At 33.4% G+C, this 13,177-nt stretch overlaps 1 protein-coding gene across 1 annotated transcript in view; it reads right to left on the bottom strand.

Annotated features, from left to right (window-relative positions):
- Window positions 1-13,177, bottom strand: part of AXDND1 (axonemal dynein light chain domain containing 1) — a 92,396-nt gene that overhangs the window by 52,269 nt on the left and 26,950 nt on the right. The window contains exons 11-13 of the mRNA XM_069478399.1: window positions 7,240-7,360; window positions 1,754-1,855; window positions 343-518 (exon numbers count right to left, since the gene is read on the bottom strand). Of these exons, the coding sequence (XP_069334500.1) occupies window positions 343-518; window positions 1,754-1,855; window positions 7,240-7,360 (399 nt within the window). The remainder of the gene's footprint in view (window positions 1-342; window positions 519-1,753; window positions 1,856-7,239; window positions 7,361-13,177) is intronic.

The raw sequence follows: 13,177 nt of genomic DNA, 5'->3' as shown, positions 1-13,177 counted from the left end.
TCTCCGCACATGAATTTGCAGATGGATCCAGATACTCAACTTTGCCAATACTAATGACATAAGTTGACTTTATTTTTAAAAGAGAGAAAAGACAAGAAAAAGAGTTGGACTCAAATGGAGGTAGCAGCAGCTGGATGGAGGGGGATGGTCAGGATGGACTCCAAAGATACTAACCACTAGAAACCACAAGACTATTCAAGATCCTTTTCAGGATTGTGCCTTTGTAAGGATTGCTGATTACCTCCCCCAAATCAATGTTAGCGTAATCATAAGCCAAAAGAGAGAAACAGAATTGGACTGAGTTATCAGACATGATATAATATAATCAGAAAAACAAAATACTTTGTGATCCATTTATTGTTTCCGAAGAACTGCTGCCATTTGATAAGGCTGTCCTTAACAATTTGCAACTTCTCCTTTGTAGTCTCTTCAGTATGTTCTATTTCCAGTTTAAATTTATTCACTGAGTTTCTCCATTTTTGTGTCAACTTCTGCAACTGTGCAAGGTCTGCAGTGTCCTAGATAAAAAGCATGAATCAAACAACCTATTCATTTAACTTATGCAACAAATATTCATTAATATATACCAGGCCATTATTAATATTGTAATAACAGAGAAATCCATAAGGAATTGATCAAAAAATTGAAGATATTCCTCTTTCAAAATATCATCAGTACATAGTTCATTTGGTGATGGGTTTTCCAAGGTACATAAAGTATTAGGGACAAGATTTTTTTCCTTTGCAACACAAACCCAATTTTCCCACAGGACTTTCACAGGAGCCATGTGGTGCGCATTAGGAAGAACAGGAACCACGAAGCCAAATGGAACCACATGTGAATCATAGCCATTACTGGCTGTGTAACCTTGGGTGACGTTAATCTATTAATCTATTTGTCATTGATTTCTATTATCCATAAAATAAAGAACTTAATGCCTATCTCACAGATAGGATTGTTTTCAGAATTAAATGCAATGACTAGTGTATATGGCTTGACTCAGTAGAAACACACTAGATGCCAGTTCCCTCCTTTTCTTCCCCAGTGTGTTCACTGAATTTTCCCATAAAATTGCATAGAATGCATCAATACTGCAACTATCAATAAACATAGCTACTTACTTTTGGCCGGGCGTGGTGGCTCATGCCTGTAACCCTAGCACTCTGGGAGGCCAAGGTGGGAGGATCGCTCAAGGTCAGGAGTTCGAAAGCAGCCTGAGCAAGAGCGAGACCCCGTCTCTACTAAAAATAGAAAGAAATGATCTGGACAGCTAAAAATATATATAGAAAAAATTAGCTGGGCATGGTGGTGCATGCCTGTAGTCCCAGCTACTCGGGAGGCTGAGGCAGGAGGATCGCTTGAGCCCAGGAGTTTGAGGTTGCTGTGAGCGAGGCTGATGCCAGGGCACTCTAGCCTGGGCAACAGAGTGAGACTCTGTCTCAGAAAAATATGAATAAATAAATAAACATAGCTACTTACTTTTCTTTAGTCTAAGCACTAATATAACCATAATTCTATGAACAACTTTGAAATGTTGATAAACTTAGATAAATTATTTTAATTAGGGTAGAAAACAAATATAAGGAATTGAGAGCCTTTATTCACCTTTCCTTAGGTTTTTCATTCTGCCCACAATAAAGCACAAATATAAAGCCATGCTTAAAAATCTGTAAATTTAGCAAAGATTTCTTATAGTCTCAACCCTCAACATTTGGAGTTTTTCTTCCCATAACTTAAATGAATTGAGCTTTACCTTAGTTGAAAGCAGTATGATGAAATGCTTAGTGTATTTATTCCAGCCTTTTTCATTAAGGTAAAGTCTTTTAGCCAATATGACTCTGTTTCTTTCAATTACCTATAAAAATAATGTACTATAGTCAAGAACCTAAAACATTAACAAACCACTATAATTTATTACACTGATTAAATATATCTATTTTTCACTGAATCATTAACTCAACCAAAATTTCTTATTTAAATCATTAACTAATATGAATCACAAATTCATATTTTCTAAAACTACTGAATTGGAACCAAATTACAGTAGACAGCAGAAGTTCTCAAACAAGTTAATCTCAAGACCCTTTTACACTCAAAAATTATTGAGTACTCCAAAGTGTTTTTATTTGTATGAATTATATCTATTGATATTTATTGTATTGGAAATTAAATTAAAATTATTTAAAATATGTATATATTAATTCACTTAAACATTAATAAACCCATTTTGTATTAACATGAACAGCATTTTATGAAAACATAACTATATTTTTTCAAAACATGAGTGAAAAAGTGCCATGGTTTTACATTGTTACAAATGTAAATGTCTGCCTTAAAAGAATAGAGTTGGATTCTCACATGTGCTTTTCCATTCAATCTGTTGCAACGTCCCATGCCAAGTAGCTTCTCAAAAGATCCACTGCGTACCCATTAGAGAATGAGAGTGAAAAAGGCAAATAACATCTTAGTATTATGATGAAACTAGTTATGATCTCATGGAACTCCTGAAAAGGTCTCATAGACTTGCAGGGGGGTCCCTGGGCCACACTTTGAGAACCACTCATGTATCTAATCAATTGTATAGTCATTTAAAAATGACTGTTCTAGACACTGTGGACATAGCCATCAACAAAAGAGATAAAGTCCTTATTTTCAGGGAGTTGACATTCTAGCTGTCACTTCTGGTTGGAAGGAATTTTAGGGATGATCTAGCACAGAGCCCATCAATGCAAGGTACTCTTCTATAGAAACCTCTACTTGGGTCAATTCTCTACTTTTTAAATACTTTTAGTATGATGGAGCTCACTTGTCTTTTGTATTTTTTTCCTCTTGTTGAACATGCCTAACTCATATTTGTTTCTTACATATTTACTGTCATGATTATTTCTTCTGAATTATGTCAATGTCCCTTTAAAAATTCTGCATCGGGATAGAACACTGTGTTCTAGATGAAGTCTGACCATTCCAGAGGAAAAGGGGAGAGTTGTCTCCTTCTATTTAGTCTCTTTACTTTTAATCTTGTAAGAGTTAGAAATGTTTTAAGAATCATTTCATACAGTTGCCTTATGGTGAATTCACAGTCATTTCAACGTCTCAGATCTTTTTTTTCCTTCATGGACTGCTCTTACACTGGGTTCTCCTCCTTTAGGTGGTTGTCCTGAGTTTTGTTTGTCTATTTGTCCCTGAAGGTAGTATAGCATGATAATTGGGAGTTCAGGCTCTAGAGTCAGACTTGCTAAGTTCACCATTTACTAACTATGTGAGCTTAAGCAAATTACAACTCTGAGTCTATTTCCTTGTCTGAAAAATGTGGGTAATTGGGATTACTGTAAGAACTATGCTAATTATTCCCTTAGCAAAATATCTGGCACATAGTAATAACTGAATAAATGACAGCTGCTACATTTTTATAATAATATTAATTATGATAATAATGTTAATCATATTAATAAGATTAATCTACACATTTATCCCACCAATATTTCATTTGTCTGGATAGGTCAATAATTCTAAATTGTTGAGATATTTGAATACCCTAAGATTTTAGGGGCAGTAACTTTGTCTTAATTATTTTTGTTTCACTAACCAGTACATAGCATAATGTCTCACACATAACAGGTGCTCAAAGTTTTCTTAAAAGAATATATAGATCCTTGGCCAGGTGCAGTGGCTCACACCTGTAATCCTAGCACTCTGGGGGGCCAAGGCAGGTGGATCACTTGAGCCCAGGTGTTTGAGGTTGCTGTGAGCTAGGCTGACGCCACAGCACTCTAGCCCGGGCAACAGAGTGAGACTGTGTCTCAAAAGAAAAAAAAAGAAGTATAGATAGATCCTCAAAATTATCTTTCTTTTTCTTTTCTTCTCTCTCTCTCTCTCTTTTTTTTTTTTTTTTTTTTTTGAGACAGAGTCTCGTTTTGTTGCCCTGGCTAGAGTGCAGTGGCTTCATGGTAGCTCACTGCAACCTCCAATTCCTGGGCTGAAGCAATACTCCTGCCTCAGCCTCCTGAGTAGCTAAGACTACAGGGCGTGCCACTACACCTGGATAATTTTTCTTTTATTAGTAGAGATGGGTCTCACTCTTGCTCTTGAACTTCTCAGCTCAAACGATCCTCCTGCCTCAGCCTCTCAGAGTGCTAGGATTACACACGTGAGGTACTGTGACCGGCCAAAAATTACCTTTCTTAGCCAAATAATTGAGACATAATTGTTAAAGTCAAACAACACAGAAGTATAAAGTAAAAATTCAAAATTCCCAGCAGCCCACCCAACCCTTACTAAAGATAGTGTTATTGGTTTTTTGATCCATTGAGTGAAGATTTTATGTGTGTGTGCATGTACAAACTACACATACATAGTTTGTTATATACTTGTGATGCCTTTTTCCTTTTTCTTAAGTACATTAAATTTGTGTACTTTATACTTGTGATAATTTTAATTAAATATACATAGCATTTTATATTATTCTAAAACTTGCTGTTTCTTTTCTTTTTTTTTTTTTTTTTCTTTTTTTCTTTGTGAGACAGAGTCTCACTCTGTTGCCTGGGCTAGAGTGCTGTGGCGTCAGCCTAGCTCACAGCAACCTCAAACTCCTGGGCTCAAGCGATTCTTCTGCCTCAGCCTCCCAGGTAGCTGGGACTACAGGCATGCGCCACTGTGCCCAGCTAATTTTTTTTATATTTTTAGTTGTTTGGCTAATTTCTTTCTATTTATAGTAGAGACAGGGGCTCGCTCTTGCTCAGGCTGGTCTCAAACTCCTGAGCTCAAGCAATCCTCCCGCCTCGGCCTCCCAGAGTGCTAGAAACTTGCTGTTTCTTTTAGTTATCATAGCCCTCTTTCCACATGTATATCTACAATATTCTTTTAAATGACTGCTTAGTTTCTAATATACTAAGTATTCTAATACAGTTTGGATAACTATAATTTATTTCCCCTACTGATGGATATGTAGGTTATTTCAATAACCTAATGTATTTTTGTAAACATAAGCAATGTTGAAATGAACATCCACATCCTTATTCACTTGTACTAGTATTTCACAGGAACAGATTTTTGCCAGTGGGATTGCTTGATCAAAGAGGTAAAAGTTTAAAATATTGTTAGCCCATATAAAAATCTCTAAAAAGGCTGTACCAATTTATATTCTCATCAACAGTATATGAAAGTGTCCATGTTTATCATCTGTTTAAAGTTTGCTAATCTGTTAAGCTAAAAATGGTATCTAATTATTCTTTATTTTCCATCTTATTGATTATTGGTGAGGTTGAAAATATGTTCATATATTTATTAGCCATTTGAATTTCTTACTCTGAATTATCTGTTTATATTCTGTTCCCATTGTTTTATTAGATTATTTTTATTTTAAAAATTTATTTAGTAGACCACGCTAATAATATTAACTGTTTGTAATATAAGGTACCAACATTTTCTCCCAGTCTGTTATTTACTATTGTTCCTGGTGACTGTCATCACGTGAAAGTTATAATTTTAAGTTTTCATATCATATTTGGAAAGAAGTACTATAAAAAGTTCTCATATATTTGATTCTAACATATTTATAGTTTCATTGTTTTTACTTTTACATATTTTATTCCTTTTGGGATTTACTCTTTTATGTAAACTTTTTTATAAAGTAGAGATCTAAATTTTTTAACAATTGGATAACAAATTGTGCCAAACCAATTTGAATATCCCATATACACATGAGTCTATTTCTGAACTTTCTAGTCTGTTCTTTTGCATTTATCTATTCTTACCCAAGAACCACATCCTAGTTACTTTAACTTTGGAATACATTCTGATGTCTAGAAGTGCAAACTATTTTTTTCTTTTTTTTCCTTTTTTTAAACACTAGAGATTGATAATGAGCAAGTTATTTATTAATCTTCTTTTAGAATGTTTTATTATTCTCATGTCCAGATTCTTCCAGATGTGTTTTATAACCAACTTACTCCTAAAAATAATAGATATTGTGATTTTTAATAGAATTATATTGAATTTATCAATTAATTTGGAGAGAATTGACATCTATATAATATTGACTATTGTTCTCAACCAGTGATATATTATATAGCTCTCCTTTTATTTAGTTTTAAGTTCTTTAATATAGTTTTAGAGTTTTCAACATATAGGTCTTATCTTTCTTGTTTAGTTTATTCCCTCTTTGCATTTCTAATTGCTTATCATTGGTATGTAGGGAATCTGTTAGTTTTTGCATATTTATCTTGTATCCAGCTACCTTATCAAAAGCTAATTAACTTAATCTTTAAATTGATTTTTCCAGGTTTCTGGGTAGATAATTGCATAATAAGCAAACAATAGTGATTTTGTAGGTTCCGTTCAGTAGTTATACCTCTTGATTTTATTTGCATTTCATTAGTGAATTAGAGCTTCTAGTGATAGCAGAAATCTTTTCACCTTTCTTGAATGGGAATGGCTCTAACATGTCCCCATTAATGTTCTACATTTATAATAATTATTTCTGTCAAGTAAATGAAATTTCCTAAATAAACATGTCTTCATTCCACCATCTAGCGTATTAGCTTTCTCTCTTGCTTTGGGACATATGTGTACATTGACAGGGATGCCTTCTACATTTTCATCCAAATAATTAGCAAACCACATGGGGAAGGGTCTAATACAGAACTCTAATGTAGATGTATTAATACAGAATATCTCCATGGAGAACTCTGTGACCTGCCACCAATGGAGCAATGAACCAATCCAACTGAACCAATTTTTTAATCTGTTTAGGGTCAAAATTCACTGTTAATACCAGTAAGTCCCAGACATCAGACTTGTTACCTTGTGTACCAAGATAATAGAGTATGATATCCAGTGATTCTAATATGGTTATGTTATGTGAAAAAAATAAGAACCACCTTTCCTACTTTATTATAAGTTATAATAAATAGTATAAGTTAATATAAACTTATGATAAATAGTATAAATCTTACAAAATAGTATAAATTAAAGTTGAAGACTTTAACATGTTCCCAAACAACAGAAAAGGAATTCTTTTTCATACTTCATAGATTTTGGTGAAAAAAAGAGCCCTTAATTGTGTAATAGCTATGTACCAAATAAGAAAAGAAACAAAGAAAAAGTTTAACTTTCCCTTTTCAAGACCCACAAAGGCTATATTATTTGTTAATCATATACATCTTCATTTTTTAAAGTTTTTATCTAGATTATTGAAAATTATAAAAAATAAGTTTGAGTAGTGAATCCATATGAACTAACCTTTAGGGCCAATTCATATGTGGCTGAACTCCAGATATCTCTTTCTGCCATTAATTGTCTAATATCATTCTCCATCCTGCCTCTTTGTAGTGTATATAAGTCATGGTATTCTTCTACCATTCTATAAGAAAAATTGCAAAACAGCTATTCAAACAAATATTTTTTATAAAAAAAGAACTTTATTCTAGAATAGGTAGTTTGTTCCTTTAAGACTCATCATAAGGTAATTATGACATAATTGCTGAATATATTGATAACACATATATAGTGAAAAGAAAAAATTCACATTTATTTATAAATCTTACAATAGTCTTAATGAAAGTGAAAATCCAATATATTGTTACCTGCTCTAAACACTTTTTATTTTATTCTTTTCTATTTATTCACTAGCATTTTCAGAACATAATATTCCAATGGTATAACAACAGCATATCTAATGAAAAATTCAGAATACAAGTAACAGTAAAGTAGTAGTTTTATTATTAAGCTTTTTTGCTCATAGACCTAGGATTCTTTATTGACAGCACAAAGCTCAACAATTGTGAGGCACTAAAATTTCAAATTATATATAATTAGTACAAAATTCAAGAAAATTCTCTCCCAACAATCCAAAAGCTTAAGTATAATTAATCAGCTTTTTCTGAAATATTGCTTCTTTATGTCTACCAGAACATAACTTTCCCTTCTAATTTACACAGAAGCTTCTCTTAAAATTAAAAGCCTTTCTGAGGTAAAGATGAACACAGAAATTGTAAAAGGACAAGTAGCATTTCAGAAATCTTTCAAAACCCTTCCTCCTAAAGGATGTTAACTTTGATACAAGAATTAAAGGCCAATGATGTAGAATTCTACCAATCTAGCAAAAGTCAGGAACCATCACATCAGTTCTTGAAGCCTCTTCCTATTTGGAGGCTTCCATTTGTTCAAAATAATTGAGAAGAAATTCATACAGGAGAATATACATGGAAAAACTCATTGAGCTGTCCCCTTAAGATTTGTGCACTTTACTGTCTGAAAACGAGACCTCTCAATTTTTTTTAAAAAAGGAACTAATGACCCTAATTTATAATAGCAAAAGCAAAAAATCCAGAAACAATCTCAATGTCCAACAATAAGAGATTGGCCAGATGAAAACATGATGTAGTTCTATGATAAAAACACTCTGCAACTAACTAAAGACCATGTTCTTAATACTTTGGAAAGTATTAAGGAAAATTCTTTATGATATAAAGTGAAAAATCCAAATGATAAAATTATATATTACTTAATCTAATTTTTATAAAAAATATATAGAGAAAGTCCTAGCCAGAGCAATTAGGCAAAAGAAAGAAATAAAGAGCATCCAAATTGGAAATGAGGAAGTCAGTTGGCCCTGTTTGCAAACAATATGATCTTATATATGGAAAACCCTAAAAGCTCCACCAAAAACTCTTATAACTAATAAATGAATTCAGTAAAGTTGCAGGATACAAAATCAGCAGCATTTCTACACACCAACAATGAACTAGTAGAAAGAAATCAAGAAGACAATCCCATTTATAATAGCTACCAAGAAATCTAGGAATAAATCTAACCAAGGAGGTGAAAGATCTCTACAAGGAAAACTATAAAACACTGAGGAAAGAATTAAAGATGACAAACAAAAAAGTAGAAAGACATACCATGTTCATGGATTAAAAGAATTAATATTGTTAAAATGACCATACTATCCGAAGAAATCTACAGTTTCAATGCAATCCCTATCAAGATACCAATGACATTCTTCACAGAAATAGAAAAAACAAATCTAAAATTCATATGGAACCACAAAAGACCCCAAATAGCCAAAGCAATCCTGAGCAAAAAGAATAAAGCTGGAGGCATCACACTATCTGACTTCAAAATATACTACAAACCTACAGTAACCAAAACAGCATGGTACCAGCATAAAAACAGACACAAAGACCAATGGAATGAATAGAAACCAGAAATAAATCCATGTATTTACAGCCAACTGATTTTCAACAAGGGCACTATGAACATTCAAGGTGAAGGAACAGTCTCTTTGATAAATAGTGCTGAGGAAACTGCATATCCATATACAGAAAAATGAAACTAGACCCCTATCTCTCACAATCTATAAAAATTAACTCAAAACAGATTAAAGACTTAAACGTAAGACCCAAAACTATGAAAGTACTAAAAGAAAAGAATAGAAATAATATTCCATGCAAATGGAAACGAAAAGCAAACAGGAGTAGCTAAACTTAGATAAAATAGACTGAAGTTTAAAACTGTAAAAGGAGATGAAGAAGGTCATTATGTAAGGATAAAGGGATCAATTCAGCAAGAAGATATAACAATTTGAAATACATATGCACCCAATAACAGGAGCACCCAGATATACTAGATCTAAAGGGAGCAAATATTACTAGATCTAAAGCAAATATTAAACATTACTAGATCTAATATATTACTAGCAAATATTACTAGATCTAAAGGGAGAAATAGACTATAATACAACAATAGCTGGGGACTTCAACAGTTCACTCTCAGAATTGGACAGATCATTTAGATGGAAAATCAACAAAGAAACATTGGACTTATACTGCACTTTCAAGCAAATGGATCTAACAGACATTTATCCAACATTTTGGATACTTTATCCAAAAACTGCAGAATACACATTCTTCTCATCCACACAAGGAACATTCTCCAGGATTGAATATGTGTTAGGCCATAAAAGTCTCAACAAATTTTTAAAAACTGAAATCATATGAAGTATCTTTTCAGACCACAATAGATTAAAACTAAAAATCAATAACAAGAGAAACTCTGAAAACTATATGAATATGTGGAAATTAAACAACATGCTCCTCAATGACCATTGTGTCAATGAAGAAATTAAGGAGAAAATAAAAACTTTCATGAGCTGGGCATGGTGACTCATGCCTATAATCCCATCTACTCAGGAGGCTGAAGCAGGAGGACCACTTGAGACAAGTTCAAGACAAGCCTGGGCAACATAGTGAGAACCCATTTCTAAAAATAATGAAAAAAAAATCAATAGCCAGACATGGTGGTGCATACCTGTAGTCCCAGTTACTTGGGAGGCTGAGGCAGAAGAATTGCTTGAGTCCAGGAGTTTGAGGCTGCAGTGAGCAATGACTGTGCCACTGCACTCCAGCCTGGGTGACACAGCGAGACCCCATCTCCAAAAAAAAGTAGAAAGTTTTCAAATAAAGAACCTAAAAGTGTACCTCAAGGAACTGGAAAAGCAAAACCAAACCAAACCCAAAATTAGTATAAGAAAAGAAATAATAAAGCTCAGGGCAGAACTAAGCAAAATGGAGACTAAAAAAATACAAAGGATCAATGAAATGAAAAGTTGGTTGTTTGAAAAGATAAAGGAAAACAATAAACCACTGGATAGACTAACCAAGAGAGAGAAGACCCAAAATAAATAAAATCAGAAACACAAGTAGATACCTGTAATCTCAGCTACTGTATACAACTGATACCACAGAAATACAAAGGATAATTAGAGATTATTATGAACAACCATATGTCAACAAATTGGAAAACCTAGAGGAAACGGATAAACTCCTGGACACATACCTATTGAGAATGAACCAGGTAGAAATAGATAACCTGAACAGATCAATAACAAGTAACAAGATTGAATCTGTAGTCAAAGTTTACCAACCAAGAAAAGTCCAGGACCAGATGGCTTTACTGCTGAATTCTTCCCAACTTATAAAAAAGAACTAACACCAATTCATCTCAAAGTATTCTGAAAAACTGAAGAGGCAGAAATTCTTCCTAATTCATTCTATGAAGCAAGCATTACCCTGATTCCAAAATCAGACAAGGACATGACAAAAAAAGGAAACTACAAGCCAATATCCCTGATGAACAAAGAGGCAAAAATCCTCAACAAAATACTAGAAAACTGAATCTAACAACACATCAAAAACAAAAACAAAAACAAAAACACAACAACTCACCATGATCATCAAGTGGCATTTATTGACAAGATGCAAGAATTTTTTTCAATAAATACATTTGAAAATTTTTTGGAGTGTTGTGACAACTTGAGAAAACCTGTAGATGAACAACATAATCTAGGAATACCAAAAAAATAAATAAATAAATAAATAAGAAGAAAAAGGTATATCATGAATGCATAAAATATATATGGATACCAGTCTATTTGATCCTCTAATACCATAAAATATAAACAAATCTATCATAAAAAGTTAATATCAAAACTTAGGCACACAAACACTTACAGACCATACAAGGTACTATTTGCAGTCAAGACAAGTATAAATAAACATAGAGATGAACATAAAACAAAAGAAAAACCAAAAGTAAGCAGCAACAGCTGCTCCAGATGAGAAGGAATCAGCAAAAGAACTCTGGAAGTATAAAGAATCAAAGTGAAAGGACACCCCTAAAAGGGAACACCAGTTCTCTAGCAATGGATACCAACCAAAATCAGAATACTGAAATGACAGATGAAAAATTTCGTACATAAATTGTAAGGAAGGTCAATGAAACACATGATAAAATGGAAACTCAACACAAAGAAACCACAAGAACAACACAGGAAATGAATGAAAAATTCACTAAAAAATTATATTATTAAAGAAAAATCAAACAGAACTTCTGGAACTGAAAAATTCATTCAAAGAATTACAAAACATAGTGGAAAGCCTCAAGAATAGGTTAGATCAGGCAGAAGAAAGAATCTCAGAGCTTGAAGACAATATCTTTCAATTAAATAAGTCAGTCACAGAGAGCAGACATATAAGAGGAATGAGCAAAGCCTACAAGAAATATAGCAATATGTAAAGAGCCCTAACATAAAAATCACAGGCATCCTTGAGAGTGAAGAAGAAAATACACAAGGGTTGGAAAACCTTACTGAGGGAACAATTGAGGAAAATTTCCCTGGCCTTGCTAGAAATTTAGATATCCAGGTACAAAAAGCTCAAAGGACACCTGGGAGATTCATTGCAAAGAGGCAAATACTACAATACACGGTCCTCAGACTGGCCAAAATAAATATGAAAGAGGCACTCCTGCAAGCCATGAGGCAAAGGCAGCTGGTAACTTACAAAGGAAAACCCATCAGACTAACTGAAGACTTCTCAACTGAGACCTTATAAGCCAGAAGGGATTGGGGCCCATTCTCAGTCTTCTCAAACAGAATAATGGCTAGCCTAGAATTTTGTATCCTTCAAAACTAAGTTTCTTATATGAGGAGGAAATAAAGTCTTTCTCAGACAAGAAAACACTGAGAGAATTTGTTAAGATAAGACCTGCTCTGCAGGAAGTACTCAGAACTGCATTATATACAGATAAGAACAACAGACATCCACCAGTGTAAAACTACCTAAAAGCTAAAGGTCAAAGGCCAGATACCACAATGGCTCAAGAGAGAAAACAAAGCAACAAAGTTCTACTCAACAGGATCAACAGAAATCCACTCCACTTCTCAAGTCTTTCAATAAATGTGAATGGCTTGAACTGCCCACTGAAGAGACATAGGCTGGCTGAATGGAAACATAAATTTAAGCCAAGTATCTGCTGTCTCCAGGAAATACATCTAACTCACAAGGACTCATTCAGACTCAAGGTGAAGGATGGAAAACAATATTCCATGCAAATGGAAACCAAAAGAAAGCTGCTGTAGCAGTTCTTATATCAGATAACGTAGTATTCAAATCAACAAAAGTAATGAAAGACAAAGATAGTCATTATATAATGGTAAAGGGAACAATTCAACAAGAAGACATAACAATTCTAAATATTTATGCATCTAACACAGGTGCACCCAGATTCATAAACCAAACCCTACTTGATCTAAACAATATACCAATAGTACCGTAATAGCCAGGGACTTCAACACCTCTCTGACAGAACAGGATATATTCTTCTAACAGAAAATAAA

Source organism: Eulemur rufifrons, chromosome 8, assembly GCF_041146395.1.
Source record: "Eulemur rufifrons isolate Redbay chromosome 8, OSU_ERuf_1, whole genome shotgun sequence".
In the NCBI taxonomy this organism is placed as follows: Eukaryota; Metazoa; Chordata; class Mammalia; order Primates; family Lemuridae; genus Eulemur; species Eulemur rufifrons.
Note: the sequence above shows the minus strand (reverse complement) of the source record. Positions and strands in the feature narration are given on the sequence as shown.